Source organism: Prorops nasuta, unplaced genomic scaffold (assembly GCF_024137725.1).
Source record: "Prorops nasuta isolate Cenicafe-Biocafe unplaced genomic scaffold, Cenicafe_Pnas_1.2 PNAS00023, whole genome shotgun sequence".
In the NCBI taxonomy this organism is placed as follows: Eukaryota; Metazoa; Arthropoda; class Insecta; order Hymenoptera; family Bethylidae; genus Prorops; species Prorops nasuta.
Genome location: NW_027116820.1, coordinates 2,804,145 through 2,826,787, shown reverse-complemented (window position 1 = coordinate 2,826,787; position 22,643 = coordinate 2,804,145). Strand labels below are relative to the sequence as shown.

Genomic DNA, 22,643 nt, shown 5'->3' with positions numbered 1-22,643 from the left:
TCTTTATACCATCCTCCATGCTCCTCATTCCTTTCCCTACATACAACGCTATGATCCTCCATTCTTCTTCCTCTATCTTTATTCCTATTTCCATTATCCCCTCATGTCTCCCCTCTTCTCCTTCTTCCCTTCCCTCCAACTTCTCCCTTACCCCTATCAATATTCCTCCCTTCGCCCTTCCTTTCCTCTCCTCCTTCTTCGCCCATTGCTTTCACCACCTATACCCTTTCGGCACCCTCTTACTCACTTCCTTCCATCCTTTCTCCTCCATCCACGTTTCCACCATGCATATTACATCCCATTTTTCTATTTTTCTCCAAAAATCCTCTTCCTTGCTTCCCACTCCCGCTACATTCCAAAAAGCAATCTCTATTTTTCTTCCTTTCCTTTTTTCTCCCTTCCTCCCTTCTACTTCTTCTAATCCTTCTCTCTTCCCTTCCATTTATTTTCCCAATTCTTTCCCTTCTATCACTTCACTTCTCCCCCTCTCTCCTTCTCTCGAAAATTTTCTCCTTCATCCTTTCTCTCTCCTTCCCACTTCCTTCCTGCTCCATTCCACAGCCCCCCTTATCTTCTCTCCACCCCCACTCTTCCCCTTCTATCCACACTTTCATATACCCCATATAAGCCCTTCTACCCTTTCTCCTTTCTCCTTCTGCTATTCTTCTTATTCTCTCCATCACCCTCCTTTCTTCCCATGTCATGTCTTCCTCTATTCTTTCCTTCCTTCCCCTTAGCCTTCCTTTTCCTTTCATTACTTCTTTCTTCACCTCCCAATCCTTCATCTCTACTATCACTCCCTTTCTTCCTCCCTTTCCTATTCCACCTACCCTCTTTATTCCTTTCACTCCTTCTCTTATCCCTATTACTCCCATTATCCCTTCCACCTCTTTCCTCATTTCACTCGCACTTCCTTCCACCTTTTCCATTCCCCATATTACTATATTATTCTTCCTATTTTCTCTGTCCTTCTTCTCTTTCTCCCACTCTAATCTTTTTATTCTCTCTTCTAATTCTTTACCCTCTTCCTTTCTTTCCTCCTTTCCTCCTCCTTCCTTTCTATTCTCCTTCTCTTTTCTTTCCATCTTTTGCATCTTTTTCTTTAAATCCTCTAACTCCCCCCTCCACTCCTTTCTATCCTTCTCTATCTCTCCTCTCACCTCCTCCATCTTCCTTATTATTTCCTTTTTTCCTTCCTCCCATCCCTCTATTTTCCCCTTAATCTCATTTAGCGCCTCCATTATATTTTCCATCCCCCTCCCCATTCCTTTCTCCGGCGTCCTTCCCATCTTCGCACTTTTCTGAAAGATCCATCACTCCCCTACTTCCTCTTCCCTATCCTTTCTTTTCCCCCTCATATATTCTTCTATACTTCCCGTACTTCCTGCCCTACCCCTTTCCCCTCTACCTTCTCCCTTTCCCAGCTTCCCTAAGTTTAGCCTCTCCCTTCCCTTTTCCTTTCTTGCATCTTCCCTTCCCTCCATCTCCTTACTCTGCCCTTTCCTCTCTTCCCGCCTCAAAACGTATCCCTTCCTACCTTACCGACCTTCCTTTCCTCCTTTCTCCTACAGATGTCACTTTTCCTTTCCTTATCTTTCCTTTCCCGCTCTAACTTTCTATATCCTGTCACTTCACCTAACCTCCAAACCTATCCCCTACCTTTCTTGCCCCTTCTGTTTCTTCCTTCTACTTCAGTTTCTCCTCTTTTATACCTCTTCTTTCACCAACAATTATATGACTCTCAAGCTTCCACTAATTGCCCCGCCTCTACTTGCGATGAATTTCCATTGTGATCGACCTACAGGTTTATCACAGTATAACTCAATAGAAAAAAAACGATATTATCGTATTTCTTGGAAAGAGTAATTTTCTAAGATTTTCTTACTTACGATGAATTTCCATTGTGATTGTAACCTATAGGTAAAAGACAATAGGAAAAAAAAAATCTCTATACGGAGATTATTCGGAGGGTATGGTTCTTCTTATTTTGATTAAGAAAGATGTTACGTTGGCCAAAGAACAGCGCAAAGTTTCTCTCGAGTCAGATTACTTACAAATTACCTGGGTTCCGTGTCTCTGCATGGGTCAATAACAACACGCAGAGCCCAGCTATATCGCTGCAGATTATTAGAAAAAAAAAAAAAAAGTGAATATTGTGAAAAATATGTATTTTAAATAATAATAATAAAGCAAGGCTTTTTCCCAAAATCTACGTGTATTTATACGTTCCCTCAATTCCTTTCATAATAAATTAATTTTAAAATATGTGTTCTCTTTCTCTCTCTCTCTCTCTCTCTCTCTCTCTCTTATATCTCTCGCGTAAAGAGCTGGGACGTTTGGGTGGGGGGGGGTGTTCAAGAGGCTGTCACGTGCTCAATTTTCCCCCCTCCACCAGGGGTGTCATGATTTTCCCTCTCCGACAGGGCAGTCACGTGCTTAAGTTTCCCCCACCACTAGGGGGGTCACGTGCTTAAGTTTCCCCCACCATCGGGGTGTCACGTGATTAATTTTCCCCCACCACCCTGGAGTGGGGGTATTTCCCCTACCTCCCCTTCCCCCGCGGAACCCCGACCCCCTCGCCCCCCGGTCATAGAATCCTCCTAGCCACACTACTCTGGCCAATGCGTAAATTCAGGAAATATCTGGGATCGTGCTCAAAGGGGGAGGCAGGGGAGAGTTCGGGGAAGGAATCCAGGGCGGTATTGGCACTCTTCGGGGCGGGAGTCGAATCGTCGAGTCCTAACGATGTCCCGATTATTCATTTCCTGAGCTCTGCTTATCCTTACAGTTGGGGCAGGTCTCGGTGACAGTGCCCATCCGTCCACAGCGGTAACAAAATTTCCCTCGGGGGTGGGAGCACAGGGTGAAGTGATGTCCTGGGCGATGGCAGTTCCAGCAGGTGTCCGGGGGTGGCCTTATCTTCTGCATATCCGTATCTCCAGTGGCTGGGCTTCCAGGGAGGGGTTGATTGGAGTCGAGATGGGCATTCGGCAGGGAAGAAGGGGTACTGTTGCTAGGGGTTTTCGCGGGTTTGTTGCGGGGGTCTTTGGAGGGTTTGGACTTGGTGGGTATCGGGGAGGAGGGTTTGTTAGGGGTCGGGGGGCTGGGAGTGAAGGTGAGGGTGGGTTCTTTTCTTTGGACTAGGGTTAATTCGGCTTAGATGGGGACGGCAGGGTTACGAGGACTGGTAAGGGGGTTATAGGCTTCGGTAGGGAATAGGGACGCAAAGGGCAAGGGAGGGGGAGGATGTTTGGAACGATCAGCCAACCTTCTGGTGTTCACTCGATGGCACTCGTTGATTAGGTCCTGGAAACTGGACAGCTCTTCTCTCGCTATCTTTTGTCTATACAGGGGAAACAGATTATGGTACGCCATGTCCAGTTGCTGCTCCAGTTCCATAGGTGGGTCCATTCGCTCCAAAATTCTCCTAATTTTCATGACGAAATCCAGAGGTCGTTCCTGTGGTCCTTGGGTCCGGGCAGAGGCTTCTTGACGGATTACATGGGCGGGGTACTTGATGGCGAAGGTTTTGCAGAAAGCCTTGACGAAATCATAATATTCTGTCCACGCGGGACTTTCCAATCGGAACCAGGTTAACGCGGTTCCGGCGAGGGCAGAGGGGAGAGCGCGTAAGACGGCCGGGGCCGCTAGATTTCGACCTTGGATCAACTCGTGCAAGGAGGTTAGAAACTCTCGAGGGTCCTCGTCGAATTGTCCGGTAAAAACAGGGATATATTTGGTGAGGCTATCCCACGCGCTCATTTCTGGGGTAAGGGTCTCGGACAGGTGGGAGGAATTTAGGTAGTAAGGATCGAACTCTCGAAGGGTGCTACTCTGGGGGGGGGGGAGGTGGGGGAGGTTATTTGGAATTTTCTGGGATAGGGGTAGGGGTGAGCGTAGGGGTGGGAGTATGAGTAGGGAAGTAAGGGCCACTAGATTCAGCGTTAGAACGTACTGGGTATGAAGCCTGACGTGCCATAGGCTGCGTCGCTTCATACTGGTTCGGTCCGTGCCATCTAGGGGTTGCGGGGGGAGGAAGGGGATTGGGACCGGATGGGGCCATAGTGTACGTACTATGGAGGATTGAGGCAGAATTCCAAATGGGGGAAGGGTTGCGGAGAAGAGGGGTGGTTCGGGACGGAGGGGGGAAGGTAGGTTGGTACAGGGTAGGGGGTGGATGCGTCAGAGGGGTAACGGGTAGCGTTCGGGGTAACGGCACACGATCCGGGGCACAAGAAACCTGAAATGTAGATAACTTAGGCGTTAGGGGTGGGGGTTGATCGGCGGGGGGAGCTAAGGGTACATTCTCATAGCGGGATTCGGGTCTTCCTGAAAATAAGCAAGGGTAAAAGGGATTGGTCCGGTAAGCTGCTTCCGTCCTCGTTTATTCCTGAAAACGCGAATTCGGGTCCTCGGCAATTGTGGTCGCTACGGGGGAGGAAAAACTAACTACGTTGCGACGGAGTTGAGTCACCTCCCGATGCGGGTTGGGAGGGATTTCATCGCACGATAAATCTATTAGTTGGATGTCCCGAGATCCAAGGGTGTTGCAAGGTTCCACGGGGGGAGCTAAGGGTGGTCTAGGCGCGGGGGTGGCATGCATATCAGCAGGGGGGGGGGGATAGTTCGCAATCCGAAGGGAAGGTCAAATTCGGTCGTGGGGAAGGCATTACGTCGGGCGCGAGCATGGAGTCCCAATAGTAGGAATTCCCACTATTGTCACTCTCAAAAGATTCCGTTCGATTCCCGGCGGCCCGAACGTCAAGGTCCATTTCCCACGGAATGGACATATCTCCGAATAAAAAACGGCTACGAAACCTAAAAAGTCGATCGCGAAGAATGGAGGGAGACCCGGAAACCTGTAGCCCGTAGGAACGCAAAATTAACAAAACGACCTGTAGGGGAGGGTACGAACAACGTCGCGGTAGGTATCGAGGGAAAAACCGGGAGGGGAGGGCGGAAAAATGCTCATCACCTACCTTTTACGCCGACCAGGAAAGCAGCGGTCCCACCACTCGAGCGGCGGTGGGAAGAGCGTCGGTAAGGCAGGCGGGCGGTTGGTGCAGCGGCGGCGGCAAAATTTTTAAATTTCAACAGTTTGATTCACTCGAGAAAACTTTCTAAGTTTGAAAAATAAAATAAACACTAAAGGTCACGAGCACTCGATCCGCACCCGCGACGCACGGAAACGCGGGAAATCACCGCCAGAGCCAACGGTCGCACACTGTAGGAATGGGGGTGGGTGGGGTGGGGGGGGGGGTAGAGGAAGGCAAAGAGAAAATCCGGAAAACTACACTTTTTAATGAAATCAATGCACTCGCGGGCTCTACGGACACTCCACGCGGCGAGGCCCCACGTTGGGCGCCAATTTGTAACGCTCGGAAGGAATTCCGGGTTAAAATAATGATTACGGCACTATAAAAAATCCAAAGACACAATCTTTATTCAAGCACTACACAATCTCGAGGGGAAGAGGCCTCCCGCGATGTCCTGGCACACTTTTTATACGCGTACAATGATTTCACTAACGAACTAAAGGAAAAAGGGGGGGGGGGAATTCAGGGAAAGCGGTGGGCGGAAAAGCGATGAAGGGAGAGCAAAAAAGGGAAAGGAATAGGTCGAGGAAATTCCTCCGCGGCTCCGACGGCGATGTCCGGCGATCCCACGACGTCCGCCACGAGAAACTCCACAAAACTTCGAAAAACGATGGCTGGGGCCTGCAGTATTGAAATCCGACGTATTTCGATATTGGCAGCGACGACCCAACTCTCTATACAAATCCACGTACAATTGCTCCAGAGGTAGAACAAGGTGTAGTCCGAATTGACACTTATTCCTTCGTTCTCCGTGTCATTCCCCTCATTCCGGGGTTCCCATTCGGCATAGCTACGATCGGGATCCAGGGACCAATCATTGATTAGGTATGGATCCGCGATCCATAATTCTCGCCGTTCCGGCTAATTACTCCTATGCTTCGCATGCTAGCTGGCTGGCTAGCTCCTGCGCGAAGATCCTGCGTGGTCGTCCTTAGCAGCAGACGACACTATGGCTTCGTGGCTCGGCGGCGCACAGTGGGGAAAAAACGAATTTCAGCTGTCAAAATTGAATATACTGTAAACTATTAGTAATATAAAAAAATTCTGATAAAGAAAGTTATGTAGACTGGCTGAACAAATATTAATTTGATTTTGAATATTTTTGTTAAAGTCATGTAAAGGTCACTTTGAAATTTGTTCATTTAATACCTAAAATTTTAAGATTTAATAATTTATTTCATGAGAAACCTTAATAAATGATTTATACTAGAAAATATTATTATTTTAACAGTAAAACAATGAATTTTTCATTGTTTAAAGCAAATTTAAATATCCAACCTGAATGCTGTAGAACTATTGAATAACATTAACGGTTAATTGTTTGTTTTTCTTTCTAGGACACAACACATTACATTGGTAGAGTTTATGGCTGATATCTATCCAATCCTCTATTACTTTAGTAATGCTGCAGCATTTCAAAACTAAATTTTCTATAAAAATCACATTCTAATTATGAATAACTCTTGTGCTACAAAATGCTATAGTTTCAATCTTTTACACAATACACATCGATATATAAAGAATAAGTTCTGAGAGAATTGGATGCATTGAGCTGCGTACAGGAGAGCTATGACAAAAATAATACAATAAAGTTGAAATAACGAAAATTAGTGTGGACTATTTAGCATTGTTGAAAAAAAATTAAGAGTGGATTAGAAATACTGTAAAACATCCTTCACTGTATAATAATAAACATGGTCAATTTTATTTTATAACTATTATAATTAGAACGTAAATTGATATTTCTTAATACATGCGTATATTAACGTTTTATAACAGAAAGTTTAAAATAATTTGAAAGTGACGTTTATACGGCTTTAAAAATGCATTGTAAGGTCAAATTTATATAGTCGTCTAATAGTTTTTTAAATGATCTAAACTATATATATTAATATTTTCTTCGTATAATTATCAGTTTTCGAAATTATCAGACTCTTTGAAAATGTTTCAAATCCCTGTTTAAATTTATAAAATTTCGTATTCACCTTCATGTGATTAAGAATTGGTTTTTCACGGTGAAGGATTGACATGATCCTGTGATTTTAACTAGTTAATAGTTAAACAAATTTGATTTAAAACATTTTTTGCATACACGTATTAGAAAAAGTTTTGATAATCGACATGTGAGGTAAAACAGTCTATAATTTCAAAGTAAAGTCAACTGAGCAATTAATATTATTAAACATACTGTATATATGTAATATTTGTACATCATCAGATTTATTACTTATTTCTAGAATTTTATTATAAATAAATTGCTTTTTCATATTTAAGCTATTTGACAGATATTCTAAAACATTATATGTGTAAGAAATTAAGTAAAAAACAATATTTAAATAATCCCAGTAGTGAAATAAGCAAATTTGAATTAGTCTTGAGTTTATAAGATATTTCGAATTATTATTTTGTGTTATGAAGTAGAGTAAACTAACTATTTGATTCCAAAATAAGAATTAATAGTAGTGACTGCTATTTACGAAAATCTTGTTTCAAAATGAAGACTATTAACATTCCAATATAAGAAATATGTGATTACTTGATTAATATTAACAAAAATGTAGAAAAATTGAATGAATATGTAAAAGTGAAGTATAACATAATAGATGCAGAATTTGTAGAAGTGAAGCGAAAAATATCACAACAATTCATAGGGACATTCAACAGAAAGTGGAATATAGTGAACAGAAACAAAATATAATTTTATAAAAAATATCGTGAATGGGTGAATTCAAGTTTTACTGTTTCATTAGAAGTGGAAGAAAATATTGCTGCAGGTACAAGAGGAAGAAAATGCAAAAACTTTGGAAGTTGTACAGTAAGAACGAAAAGAAGAAAGGTGCAAACATTTTTGGATAATAATAATATGGAGCTGGATGAATTGACTGCAATTTTTCTTCAAAAGTTGCGTGATTTTTAAAAATTTAAGGAGGCACTGATTATAGAAGATTTGTTAAGAGGAAGTGAAAGGTATAATAATATTCCAGAATCTATAATACCTTATTCCGAAGATGAAGCATTAGCCTTAATGGTAGATGTTAAACTTTCTAAGTATCAGTATGAGTATATACAACTACAAGCTAAAAGACGTAATGCTAATATTTACCCTTCATATAGAAAAATTGTGGAAGCTAAAAATAGATGTTATCCAGAAATTGAGTCATTAAATATTACAGAAAAGGGCGTGACAATTACACTTCAGCAACTTTTAAATCATATTACTCAAAGACTTTTTCAAAGTTCTTCGATTACTTCAACACTTAATAAGAACAAATCCAATAATAATTGCCTGACATTGTTTTCGAAATGGGGCTGTGACGGTACTTCGAGTCAGAGTAATTATAAGCAGCGTTTTGAAAATAGTATATTATCTGACGATTCAGTGTTTATAATGTGTTTTGTTCCATTACGAATTTTTGATGGGGATAAAATTTATTGGCAAAATTCAAGAACGTCGTCCACAAATTTTTGTCGTCCGATTAAGTTTGAATTTTCAAAAGAAACAAAAGAAAAGATTATTTCAGAAATTAATTTAGTAAAAGAAGAAATGCAAAGTTTATTACAAACAACCGTTATTATCGGAAGCAATACGTATAATGTTAATTATCAATTTGCACTGACGATGATCGATGGTAAGGTTTGTCAAGCTATAACCAACACATCTTCTACATCTTTGCTGTACTATTTGTAAAGCTAAACCAAGCGAAATGAATCAATGATCTAAAATGGTTTGCAAAATTGCAAATGAAGAGGCATATGAGTATGGTCTTTCCAGCTTACATGCGTGGATCCGTTTTATGGAATACATATTACATATTGCATATCGACTCCCGTTCAAAAAATGGATAGCAAAAACTGAACTAGAAAAAAATCATATGAGAGAAAAAGAACTAAAATTCAAGAAGAGTTTTGATCCAAAACCGGCTTAATTCTGGATGTCCCAAATCAAGGAAGTGGTACATCTAATGACGGTAACACAGCAAGACAATTTTTTAGTGATCCTCAATTAACGTCTGAAATAACAGGGGTTGATGAAATATTAATTCATAGATGTGCCATTATACTTCGAACTATTGCTTCAGGAAAGAGCATCAATATTGACATGTTTGATTTATACGCAAAAAAAACTGCAGAATTATTTGTAACTAAATATAAATGATATTATATGCCATCATCAGTCCATAAAGTACTTTTACATGGCAAACAAATTATTAAACATGCGTTGCTTCCAATTGGTTTAATGAGTGAGGAAGCTCAAGAAGCGAAAAATAAAGAGTTTCATCGTTTCCGACAATTTCATAGTCGTAAGATGTCTAGGTCTGCAACAAACATTGATATTATGCATAATTTATTAATATCGTCAGATCCATACATGGAAAGCTTACGCCAGGGGGGTGACACTGCCGTGTTAAGAAGTGGGGCCGTGATTGCAGTGCCACCTAAAAACTATGAGATTTTTTGGAGGAACTAACCGGACTTTTCACTTTTCAGTCATATATAATATCAAAGTTAAAGTTTAAAGGAAAATACTAAAAATAAATAATTACAATTATATAAAGGTTAAACAGTTTTTTATTATATAAAATAATTTTACAAAATAGATATGAAATAAACATAATAAGTTTAATATACTATTTATCATACATTATACAATAATTAAATAGTATAAAGGAAAAAATTATGAAATCATAAATTAACATACCTATACAAAGCATAACGTATATATTATTAGGAGGATATACACAATTTAAAGCAAAATTATAATACAAAACAAACCATGAGAGGTGCTTTAAATCATATAGAACCTATTAATAAATAAAAGTTTACACAATTAAAATTACACTTACCATATTAATATTAACATAATCGATCATAAGTATAAAAATATATATCTATAGATTTATATGAAGGTGAAAACAGTCTAAATCTTAATTTTATTCCTCTCGTATAAAATTATACAATAAACTACTTCGTCTCATTCAAAAACCTTAAAATGATTAAGCTTTTGATTGAAATAATGAAAATTTCTGTACTACTTCCTAAATGACAAATATATGAAGTTAATTTTGTTTAAATTTTATTGAGACCATATATATATATATTAGACCGTCTCAAATTTTAAAATATTTTTTAATGTACCTTACATCCCACTTGCCTGATTTTTTAATTTTATCTTTAACATGATTTTCCCGCAACATTGAGATTTTACGTTTTTCTTCCTATAGATCACGGAACGACCATTTGATTTTTCCATAACATTGACACAGACAATTTTTATTTAAATAGGTTTTGGTATACAAAACAATTTTCTACAATATATATTCTGTTGCAAATTGCTAGAAAGTTCAATTACACGTTTTGTTAGAATATCTCGTTAGTCATTTTATTACTTTATTAATTCTCAGCAAAAAACAGCACAGTATATTCAACGTAGTGATTTTACATGACTTTTTGATACTTAAATTATTATAATTAAGAAATATCTAACCAAAGTTAAAATAAAAAGAGCTGATAATCTGTTTTTATTAAATATTCGTTTAGATTTTTCTATATATAGTAATTTAAGCACGAAAATTATGTTATATTACCACATTGAATATACTGTGCTATTTCATGCTAAAAAGGAAAAAATAATAAAATTACTAATGAGATGTTCTAAAGAAATATGTAATTAAACTATTTACTACTTTTGATTATTTTTGTTTTAAAGCAAATTGATGGAATATCTTTTCAAATAGGTTTTAAATTATATCACTTACATCCTACATTTACTAAAAACCTGATGAACTTCACTTTCATCCCTTCGCAGTGTAAGAGGGTCATTGATAATTTCTTCCAAATCCTCATAAGCTTGCGCTGATGGTAAATTTCAAGGTGGCACAGTGTTTTTCTTTAGCCTACAAACAGAAGAATCCATCATCACATCATTTTTATCAAAATGTTTATAAAATACTTTATATTTATTTAAACCATTCAAAGATAGATTTTACAAACCTGGTTTCTAATTTGTTTGATCCATTCTAGTCCAATTACATTCATTGAATTGAAGTCTCCTCGCTCCTTGCTTTTGTTTGATCATCCTGGCACAATGCATAAATAGTTTTAGGGCATTTTCTTGGACATCCTAGTTGATTTTGTCACGCTCATTGGTTCTAAATTCTGTATACAACAAGAAATAGAAATTAAATCATTTTTTAATATTTCGTTATAAAGAAATTAACCTAACACCTTCGATAACCTTGAACTTTACTTACTTCAAAAAAAAGAAAATCAGGTTGAAGTTATTATTATATAATTGTCCTTGTAGCTCCTGACACTTAAAAACAACTTTCAAACATCTTTCAGTATTTAAAATTACTGTCGAAACAACTTTACTTTAAGAGTATTTTTATACACATTTACGGTAAAAGACTTTCAACTCTTTCAAGCAGCAAGAAATATGGCGGTCGCCGGTCGGAAAATGGCGGGATATCGGCGTCGTCAAAGTAGCGACACCAGCGCCACCTAGGAACTCTGAGACTTTTTGAGGAACTATAACGCTGCCCCACTTCGCCTATGAGAGTGTCTCCCCCCTGACTTACGCAATATTTCCGTTCGTCCATCAACAGAAATAGATTTAGATGTTAAGTCCTTATTGTTAGAAGGATAAAAATAAAAATCTGTTATTAAACGTTAATATATGCATGTATTAAGAAATATCAATTTACGTTCTAATTATAATAGTTATAAAATAAAATTGACCATGTTTATTATTATACAGTGAAGGATGTTTTACAGTATTTCTTATCCACTCTTAATTTTTTTCAACAATGCTAAATAGTCCACACTAATTTTCGTTATTTCTACTTTATTGTATTATTTTTGTCATAGCTCTCCTGTACGCAGCTCAATGCAACCAATTTTCTCATAGCTTATTCTTTATATATCGATGTGTATTGTGTAAAAGATTGAAACTGTAGCATTTTGTAGCACAAGAGTTATTCATAATTAGAATGTGATTTTTATAGAAAATTTAGTTTTGAAATGCTGCAGCATTACTAAAGTAATAGAGGATTAAATAGATATCAGCCATAAACTCTACCAATGTAATGTGTTGTGTCCTAGAAAGAAAAACAAGCAATTAACCGTTAATGTTATTCAATAGTTCTACAGCATTCGGGTTGGATATTTAAATTTGCTTTAAACAATGAAAAATTCATTGTTTTACTGTTAAAATAATAATATTTTCTAGTATAAATCATTTATTAATGTTTCTCATGAAATAAATTATTAAATCTTAAAATTTTAGGTATTAAATGAACAAATTTCAAAGTGACCTTTACATGACTTTAACAAAAATATTCAAAATCAAATTAATATTTGTTCAGCCAGTCTACATAACTTTCTTTATCAGAATTTTTTTATATTACTAATAGTTTACAGTATATTCAATTTTGACCGCTGAAATTCGATTTTTCCCCACTGTGCGGCGGGCCGATTCGGCGTGGGGTCGGCGAGTCGTGGTTCGGTGATAGCACGGGCAAAGGGGAACGCAGCTAGGCGCGTGAGGCGTCAGCGCGGTAAGGAGAGGAGACGGGACTCGCTGCTCGGTGCTCGCGGCGCGAAGCGCGGTAAGGGGAAGGATAGAGCGACGCGTAAACATACGCGGACAATACAATGGGTGTGAGGGAGATAGACTTATGTGGGTTTAACACGGGTTAGAAAAGGATAGAGGGACAACAGTTTTTAAGCTCTTGCTGGAGCAAAGGAATCGGTCTTATAAACTACTAATAAAATTTATCATTGGGAATATAATATTTAATTCTAATTAAGCTACAACCTAAAAACATTCGGTCAATCCTCAATCATACCATGTCCCAAAAACATTTACTCTCCTTCCGTGGATGGCAATTACAATATCCCTTAAGCGGGTAACTACATTACCATCACACGGAAGGTTCATCTATGCTCACTCGCACACTCACATGCATACTCCGGGGAAGGGAGGCACTAAGGGGGAGACAAGAGAACTAAAAAAAAATATGTACGTTTCTGTAACGTGTTTCCACCACGTTACAGTATATATATTTTCAGTCGGATATATAAATGTAATTACTATCAGACTTTTCTAACCTAAATATGTATTTCGCTGACTACAGTAAATTTATATTATGTAATTACCTCTTCGACGATTCAATACAAACATATGATCTAAGACTTATTGTATTTGGCTAACGAATGTACATACAGGGTGTTTCTCTAACGGCGGCATATACGAGATTCGTGTTAGTTGACTATAGCGCTCAGGATGATGGTATCTGAGAGCGCTGATTGGTCGAAACCATATAGTGCCAACTTAAATGTGGCTATTACCAATCAAGAATCCTGAAAATTGAAACGCATCTACCATTATCAGTGCTTATGACGTTTAAACGCTTTTCGTAAACAAAACGAAGGAATGACGGGACCGATGAAACTGTCAAAAAAAGAGATTGTGGTTAAGTCCTCAAAAATAAATCTTAACGATAAAAGAAATGTAGACAAAAAATTTTGAAATGTGTGAAAATCTTGTTATGGGATTATTTATTGAAATCAACTATTGTATTTATTATGGTATGCCTCTTGATTCTATTTATTTTCTTATTAGCATGCAATTACTTCTCGTAGTGTGAATTAATTCAAAATTTTCATATTCTTGTATCTAGTACGTCAATATTGTTTCATCACATAGCAACGAAACTTTTGCATGGTTAGAAATGTGAAGAGCGAAGAGATTGGAGATCTTGAAATCCTGAATTGCACGTAGCTTATGAGGATGCTTAAAAAATTGATTAATGTCCAAATTTGATTATTAATAGTTATAAATTTAAGTAGCATATTTATTTAAATGTATATAAAATTGATATGCATGTTCATATACGACTAGTGCTCTATGTATAAAATCATTTTGTTATTTTCAGGTATGTCAATTGATTCAAAGGGCATATTAAAGGACAGTTTGTGTTCCCCTAGTCTTGAAAGTCGATATTCACCACAAATGCCGAGTGATTATATAGTAGAATCTACTGACAATGAGTAAATTTGCTGAATAATTTTGTAACCGTAAGAATGAAATTATTCATGGTTTCTTTTTGTAGCTTGCAATTGACTCGCAGCATAGAGCTACCATAACTCACAGTTTTCTTTGGAATTAATACATCATATTTATCTTTCCTAAAAATAAAATGGATTCATCTTTAGCCACTGATGAGACAATGGTAGGAAGCTATAGCGAAGAGCCTTTTACCAGGAGAAAAAGGCCAAATATTTTATATTTTTAGTACAACAGAGGTAAGAAAATGTAAATCAGTAATGAAATGTATGCAATTAAATTATTAGTTAACACAAATATTATAATTTACAGTAACAATGACTAAGTGACTAGAAGTGTGTAGAAATTATAACAAATATTATAAATATTGCTCAAATAAGCCTCCAGCAACTGCAGAGCAATATTCCAAACTTTTTTTAAAGTTATTTAATGTATTCTGCAGTTGCGTAGGGCCTATACTTTCGCATGCACTAACTATATTAATTTTTAACTCATACAGATTCTCCATTTCCTTCCCATCGTAAATGACACCTTTTAAATAGCCCCATACGCTAAAATCCAGGGGAGTGAGATCAGGTGACCTTGGGGGCCATTCTATTGGGCCGTGTTTCCCAATCCATCTGCCCATATATTTTTCATTCAAATAATTAACTACCACTCTTGCAGTGTGGGCTGGAAATCCATCCTGTTGGAAAAATACTTCTCTCTGTAAATGAAAAGAATTAATATGTAATTTAATGGTTTTATGAATTTGTTTGTTGACAAATACTTGCACATTTTATAATAAAACGTACATTTTCAGCAACCATTTGCACTCTTGGCTCTACCTCTTCTCTCAATAATTTTAAATATATTTGAGAATTTAAGTTTCCATCAATGAGGATTGGGCCTATAACGTGGTTACCTAATATTCCAAGCCAAACATTCAATTTCAGTTGATATTGTGTATGGGCTTGAATTGTTTTATATGGATTATCTCGTGCCCAGAAACGTGTGTTCTGTACATTTTGTGAATGAACCAAAAGAAATGTTGATTCATCTAAAAATAAGATGTTTTGGAGCATATCAACATCTCTGTCCAGCATTTCGGCCATGATTTTGCAGAAGTCAGATCTTTTAATACAGTCCAAGCTTGAAATCTTCTGACATTTCTTTATTTTGTACGCCCGAAATTTTTCTTTCTTTAAAACTCGGTGTACCGAAGTTTTGACATTCCGACCTGTCTCGTAATATTTATTAGCGAGGTTGATGCATTATCCTCCGCTCTATTTAAAATTTCATTTTCCATTGCAGCCGACAATGATCTTGTTGGTCGTTTTTGCTTTTTATGCTCAGAAATTAAGCATCCGGCTTCCTCAAACTTTTTTATAATCCGGAAAAGTCTGCTAGAGGTAGTTGAGCGGTTTTGGAACTTTTCAGCAAATAATTGTACTATTTTCTTCATGGAATTACCGCTGTAGTACCACTTAATAATTTGAATCTTCTCTGTTACATTCATTATTTTATTGCTCTGTAAAATTTTTTTAAGATAAATGAAAATAGCTATAGGCAATATTAATCCTTACCTTATTATAATCGGAATAATTTCGTTACTTTATTAAGGAATGTGATAAACAATAAATAATATTACCACTATTATAGGATCAGTTTCGTAACAATAATGCTTTTTTCGCAGCTGTAAAAACAAAAGCAAGCGAAAAAAGCATTATTCTTGCGAAACTGATCATATAATAGTGGTAATATTATTTATTGTTTATCACATTTCTTAATAAAGTAACGAAATTATTCCGATTATAATAAGGTAAGGATTAATATTGCCTATAGCTATTTTCATTTATCTTAAAAAAATTTTACAGAGCAATAAAATAATGAATGTAACAGAGAAGATTCAAATTATTAAGTGGTACTACAGCGGTAATTCCATGAAGAAAATAGTACAATTATTTGCTGAAAAGTTCCAAAACCGCTCAACTACCTCTAGCAGACTTTTCCGGATTATAAAAAAGTTTGAGGAAGCCGGATGCTTAATTTCTGAGCATAAAAAGCAAAAACGACCAACAAGATCATTGTCGGCTGCAATGGAAAATGAAATTTTAAATAGAGCGGAGGATAATGCATCAACCTCGCTAATAAATATTACGAGACAGGTTGGAGTGTCAAAAGCTTCGGTACACCGAGTTTTAAAGAAAGAAAAATTTCGGGCGTACAAAATAAAGAAATGTCAGAAGATTTCAAGCTTGGACTGTATTAAAAGATCTGACTTCTGCAAAATCATGGCCGAAATGCTGGACAGAGATGTTGATATGCTCCAAAACATCTTATTTTTAGATGAATCAACATTTCTTTTGGTTCATTCACAAAATGTACAGAACACACGTTTCTGGGCACGAGAAAATCCATATAAAACAATTCAAGCCCATACACAATATCAACTGAAATTGAATGTTTGGCTTGGAATATTAGGTAACCACGTTATAGGCCCAATCCTCATTGATGGAAACTTAAATTCTCAAAAATATTTAAAATTATTGAGAGAAGAGGTGGAGCCAAGAGTGCAAATGGTTGCTGAAAATGTACGTTTTATTATAAAATGTGCAAGTATTTGTCAACAAACAAATTCATAAAACCATTAAATTACATATTAATTCTTTTCATTTACAGAGAGAAGTATTTTTCCAACAGGATGGATTTCCAGCCCACACTGCAAGAGTGGTAGTTAATTATTTGAATGAAAAATATATGGGCAGATGGATTGGGAAACACGGCCCAATAGAATGGCCCCCAAGGTCACCTGATCTCACTCCCCTGGATTTTAGCGTATGGGGCTATTTAAAAGGTGTCATTTACGATGGGAAAGAAGTGGAGAATCTGTATGAGTTAAAAATTAATATAGTTAGTGCATGCGAAAGTATAGGCCCTACGCAACTGCAGAATACATTAAATAACTTTAAAAAAAGTTTGGAATATTGCTCTGCAGTTGCCGGAGGCTTATTTGAGCAATATTTATAATATTTGTTATAATTTCTACACACTTCTAGTCACTTAGTCATTGTTACTGTTAATTATAATATTTGTGTTAACTAATAATTTAACTGCATACATTTCATTACTGATTTACATTTTCTTACCTCTGTTGTACTAAAAATATAAAATATTTGGCCTTTTTCTCCTGGTAAAAGGCTCTTCGCTATAGCTTCCTACCATTATCTCATCAGTGGCTAAAGATGAATCCATTTTATTTTTAGGAAAGATAAATATGATGTATTAATTCCAAAGAAAACTGTGAGTTATGGTAGCTCTATGCTGCGAGTCAATCGCAAGCTACAAAAAGAAACCATGAATAATTTCATTCTTACGGTTACAAAATTATTCAGCAAACTTACTCATTGTCAGTAGATTCTACCATATAATCACTCGGCATTTGTGGTGAATATCGACTTTCGAGACTAGGGGAACACAAACTGTCCTTTTAATATGCCCTTTGAATCAATTGACATCCCACAAAAAACAGACTTCGCCTGTAAAAAAAGGCGGCAAGTACATAAATCATCTAGCATAAATAATATAGTAAAATTATCCAATTAAAAAAAGTAGTGAAATCCAAATATTAGGCAAGTTTATTTTTTCACCTTAGCAAAAGTTAAATTTTTGAAAAAATAAAATAACAAAAAGTTACTTGCCGAGCACGTAATGTCCATGCACAGTGAGAAATAGAATCGTCTGTGGTTCGGCTAACTTCACTCTGTATTTAACATGAAATTTGCTGTACTACGCTACAGCTGAATCTCACACACGATTCAATTTCCCACTATGCATGGACATTACGTGCCCGGCAAGTAACTTTTTGTTCCTTTTTTTTTCAAAAATTTAACTTTTGCTAAGGTGAAAAAATACACTTGCCTAATATTTGGATTTCACTACTTTTTTTAATTGGATAATTTTACTATATTATTTATGCTAGATGATTTATGTACTTGCCGCCTTTTTTTACATGCGAAGTCTGTTTTTTGTGGGATTTCATAACGTTTTGTAAGAGTATAATATTTAAAAAATTAAATAATTCTTTTAATTTTTCTACAGAATTTAAAGAAAATTTCCACACTTCTCATTTTTTGATACAGCAGCGCTTAACTAATAAAATAATATATATTAATATTGAAAAAATATCACAATCAACACATTGAATTTTTTGATATTTGTAATGCATTCTGCATAAATGAACTTCATAATTAATGTCCCGGCTACTTGTTTAATATTTTCAGTTTCACTATAATAAAAGTTTGATTAAATTTTTCATTATCAATAAACATACATTCAACATATAAATATAATTAAGTAAAATATATGTTTTAATTATTTTACATTTTCTGTTTATAAACATTTGACTTTTTACCACCATCTGACCTTGCTAGACTTCACTAGTTTCATCAACTACTTGAGTTGATATTGGAGCAAGACTGGACAAGCAATTCGCAAAGCTTTGAATAAGCTACAATCAAGCATATATTCAAAGCTGACAATGTCGTTTTGCATACCACGTTTCTTTTTAGCATCAATTACTATCACATTTGTGCTGCTAATTCTTGACAAAGGTGATATAGGAGATACATTGGCGAATCGTCCTTATAACATTTCCTGTGCCAGAGTCCTCAAATGTTCGTTTCGCTAATTTCTGTACACTGTTGAAACTGGTCGGATTTCTGGAGCTGCAAAATGGAGTGGAAACCATTAATTTTTGGACTGAGTTTCAATTGAGAGTAAATGTGCATTTTTTCATCCATACCAATGAACAGTATACTGCCTTTGGCCTAGAATACTAGCATAGGTAACAGAGGAAAACAATCAACATTTATTAACTCAATTTTACAGAATTTCATCCAATGAGTCTCATCCTTAAATTATTTGTGAGTAATGGGTGACGTTTTTCTGAATATTGGCTTATTCTTACTTTGCCAATCTTTCAATGCTTGCATCTTTGTCTGTTTCTAGTACCAGAATGCAGGAGTGAAAAGCCCAATTGTTGATTCAACTCCAATAGTCAGTATATGTGCGAACCTTCCTCCTTGGATTTTTAATTCAATTATACCAAATGTATTTAAGTCGTAGCACAAGTATTACTATTTGCTATAATACACTTGCACAGTGACTGTAAAATACTAAATGATAACATCTGAGTAAACCTAAAATCAAATTCATCATTTAAAAATCTCAATTCTTCAAAGAAAATAATATATTAAAGAAACATGAATCATTCCATTTGTTAATCAACATTTAAATTTTTACCAACATCTGACTTTGCGAAACTTCAGTAACTCCATCAGCTGCTTGGGTTGATACAGGGGCATGACTGGACAAGCAATTCGCAAAGCTTTAAATAAACTACAATCGGGCATATAATTAAAGCTGACATTGTCGTTTTGCATACCACATTTCTTTTTAGCACCAATTACTGTCACATTTATGCTGCTAATTCTTGACAAAGGTATAACCTATTGGACAGATGAAACTCACATCAGTTTAAAGAGAAGAAACAACTAAAAATGTATTTTGTTAATGATTTCAATACCTGGAAGTTTAGCATATGGTTTTCAAATACTTTAACAATTTCTTGCAATTAATATGCTCTTGATAATCATCGATGCACATAAATGTTGAAAGTATACTTCTTTTTGGCACAGTGTTGAAAATGAATCTTACTTCATCCAGTTAGCTCTATCCTCAGCAATGACTCAATCCACATAGTTTCATCCTCAGTATGATATAACCTATCGGACAATTGAAATCCATATCAGTTTAAAGAAAAGAATCAGTTAAGAAGGTTCAGGGGTATGATACGTATATATATCATATATATATGCATCATCTACCAATTTGTATATTTGGCAACGCTGCCAATTGATATATATGTTATATTTTGAGCGCATGCTCAGTGCCCAATGTTAACCTATAAATTGCCGTCATCATTGCCATTAAATTTGTAATGTCCAAGCATAGTTCCAATGATTCTGAAGTTTATAGATGGAAAGGAAAATTTGTAAAGAAAAATGTATATAATGCAATGGTTCAACGTAAAGAAAATGGTCAGAAGAGAAAAAAAGAAAGTGTCAAAAATGTACATATTGATGTTGAGCAACTGTTGTGCAATGTAAATGGAAACAGAATTGTAAATTTACAGCACATGGCAAAACAAATGTTTTGTTCAAGCTGTAACAATCCATTGCTTCTTCAAAATATTATAAAAGAATCAAAATGTGGAATTGCTTCTGTGTTTCAAATTCGTTGTTCTAAGTGTTTGTCAGAAACTGTAGTAAAAAGTGGAGAGGAGTATGTTCGCCCTAAATCAAACAAACCAGTTTTCACTGTCAATACAAAAGTAGCATTAGGTAAATATATACTTACCATTATGTTATGTATATTGAAAGAAAAATTAGTTGTTATATTTTAATTGTAATTATTATTTACAGGAGCACTACATACTGGCATTGGTGAAACGCACCTAAATAAATTATTTAGTACTTAAGATTTGCCTAATATAGATAACAAAGTTTATAAGAATCATGAGAGAATTATAGGTCCTATTGTTGAAATGGTAGCAAAAGAAAGTTGCTTAGAAGCCTCTGTATTAGAACGAAAACTTACTTTAGAAAATGTACAGGAATTAAAGAAATTATTGTAAGTAAACTTATATTGCTGAATCATGTAATACTACATTTATATATTACTAGTATCCGAATTACTAATATAATATACCTTTTTGAATTTTTAATGTAGAAATTTATATGCTAAGGGGTGATTAAGTGTTTATTCTTAGTTTCATTATCAGTAAAGCAAAATTGTCATTATTGAAATAAAATGATAACTACACTAATTAATAATGATTTACTAATCGAAGCGATTTATTTTTAAAGATGAAATTGTAATAGAGTATACTAAGGCTGTATATTGTAAATTTTCCTTATTTATTTTGTAGACCTCATGACTTACAGGATAAGTATTTATTAATAAATGCAGAGTCAACAAACGAAGATACTATTGTACGAGTGTTTGCTTCCTACGACATGGGATGGAGCCAGCGAGGAAATAGTTATACTTATGACAGCTTAAATGGATATTGCGCAATTATTGGCTTGAAAACTGGAAAAGTACTTGATTTCTCTACAAGAAACAGGAAATGTAGAAAATGTGAAGCTGGTACTCTTAGTGGAAAAATAAAAAATCATTATTGTAGGCTAAATTTCACTGGTAGTACGAAAGCCATGGAGGCCAATGGAGCAGTAGAACTTGTAACAAAAAGTGATATACTTGCAAAATCAAAAGTTGAAATTGGAATTTTCATTGGGGATAGTGACAGCTCTAGCATTTCAGCTATTCAAAAATCAAGCAATTATAGTATTCTCAAACAATCTGATATGAATCATTCGACGAAAGGCATTGGAAATCTTTTACATGAAATACGTAATAATAAAAAAGCAGACCCAGATAAGGAGTTATCTAATGAAATTATCAAACACATACAGAGGTGTTTTACTTACTCTATTCACCAAAATGTAGGGAATGTGTTGAAAATTAAAGCAGCGCTAGAAAACATACCTCAACATTTATTTGATTATTATGATAATTGCGGATCATGGTGCAATCAAAATAAAGAGAACGTTGGTATACGTTTGAAAAATCCAGTATTATTTGCAATTCTAAAAACTACTTTTTCTAAGTTATCCGACAATGCCTATAAGTTTGCTTGTGCCGCTAGTAGCCAACCAAATGAAAGCCTTAATAACTCTATGTGCAGCAAGGCTCCAAAGAATATTTCATATAGTACTTCGGAATCAAGTGATTTCCGGTTTGCTGCAACTGTTGCACACAAAAATTGTGGAATCGATTATCTCCGACGTACTTTTGAAAAAATTTCTATACCTCGGAGTACAAATCTAAATAAATATGTGGAGAAATGTGATAAAATCTTACTAAAAAGAAAACAAAGGGCCAGTTTGCCGTCATATAAAAAAAGGAGATTGGAATTAAAAGCTATAAGGTCTCAGCTACGAAATCGAAAAGAAAATATTGAAGGAAAAACGTACGAAAGTAACATGGGATTATTGGAACCATACAGATCTGATGATACTGTTAGCTGTATTATTACTACAGATAATATTATTTGGAAGACTGATAACTTCGTAATTGTATTTATTGATTTGGAGACAGGAGGATTGAGTCCAACAGATGATATTTTGCAGATTTCAATGAAATGTGGACAGAAGACTTACGACTCATTTATTACACCTGTTCGCTCAATAAATTATTCAGTAACGAAAGTTACAGGATTGAGTAAAGCTCACAAAAAGCTATTTCAACATGGTAAAGAAGTTCCTACTCTTTCTCAGGAAACAGTTTTGCTGCAAGTACTAGAATATCTAAAATGCCTGGGAAAAAAATGCATTCTGGTGGCTCATAATTGCGGTTTTGATTCAACTCGGATGATA

The 22,643-nt window shown here is 35.7% G+C and overlaps 2 protein-coding genes across 2 annotated transcripts; both read right to left on the bottom strand.

Annotated features, from left to right (window-relative positions):
• Positions 1 to 473: 473 nt before the first annotated feature.
• LOC136781594 (cilia- and flagella-associated protein 251-like) lies at positions 474 to 1,289 on the bottom strand. Its single transcript, XM_066740487.1, has one exon. It carries the CDS (start codon positions 1,287 to 1,289, stop codon positions 474 to 476), a length of 816 nt encoding a protein of 271 aa, XP_066596584.1.
• Positions 1,290 to 3,859: 2,570 nt separating this feature from the next.
• Positions 3,860 to 4,603, bottom strand: LOC136781593 (uncharacterized). The gene is made up of 2 exons (XM_066740486.1): positions 4,399 to 4,603; positions 3,860 to 4,329 (listed from the first exon to the last, which is right to left on the bottom strand). The coding sequence occupies exons 1-2, from the start codon at positions 4,601 to 4,603 to the stop codon at positions 3,860 to 3,862; spliced, it is 675 nt and encodes a 224-aa protein (XP_066596583.1).
• Positions 4,604 to 22,643: the final 18,040 nt, after the last annotated feature.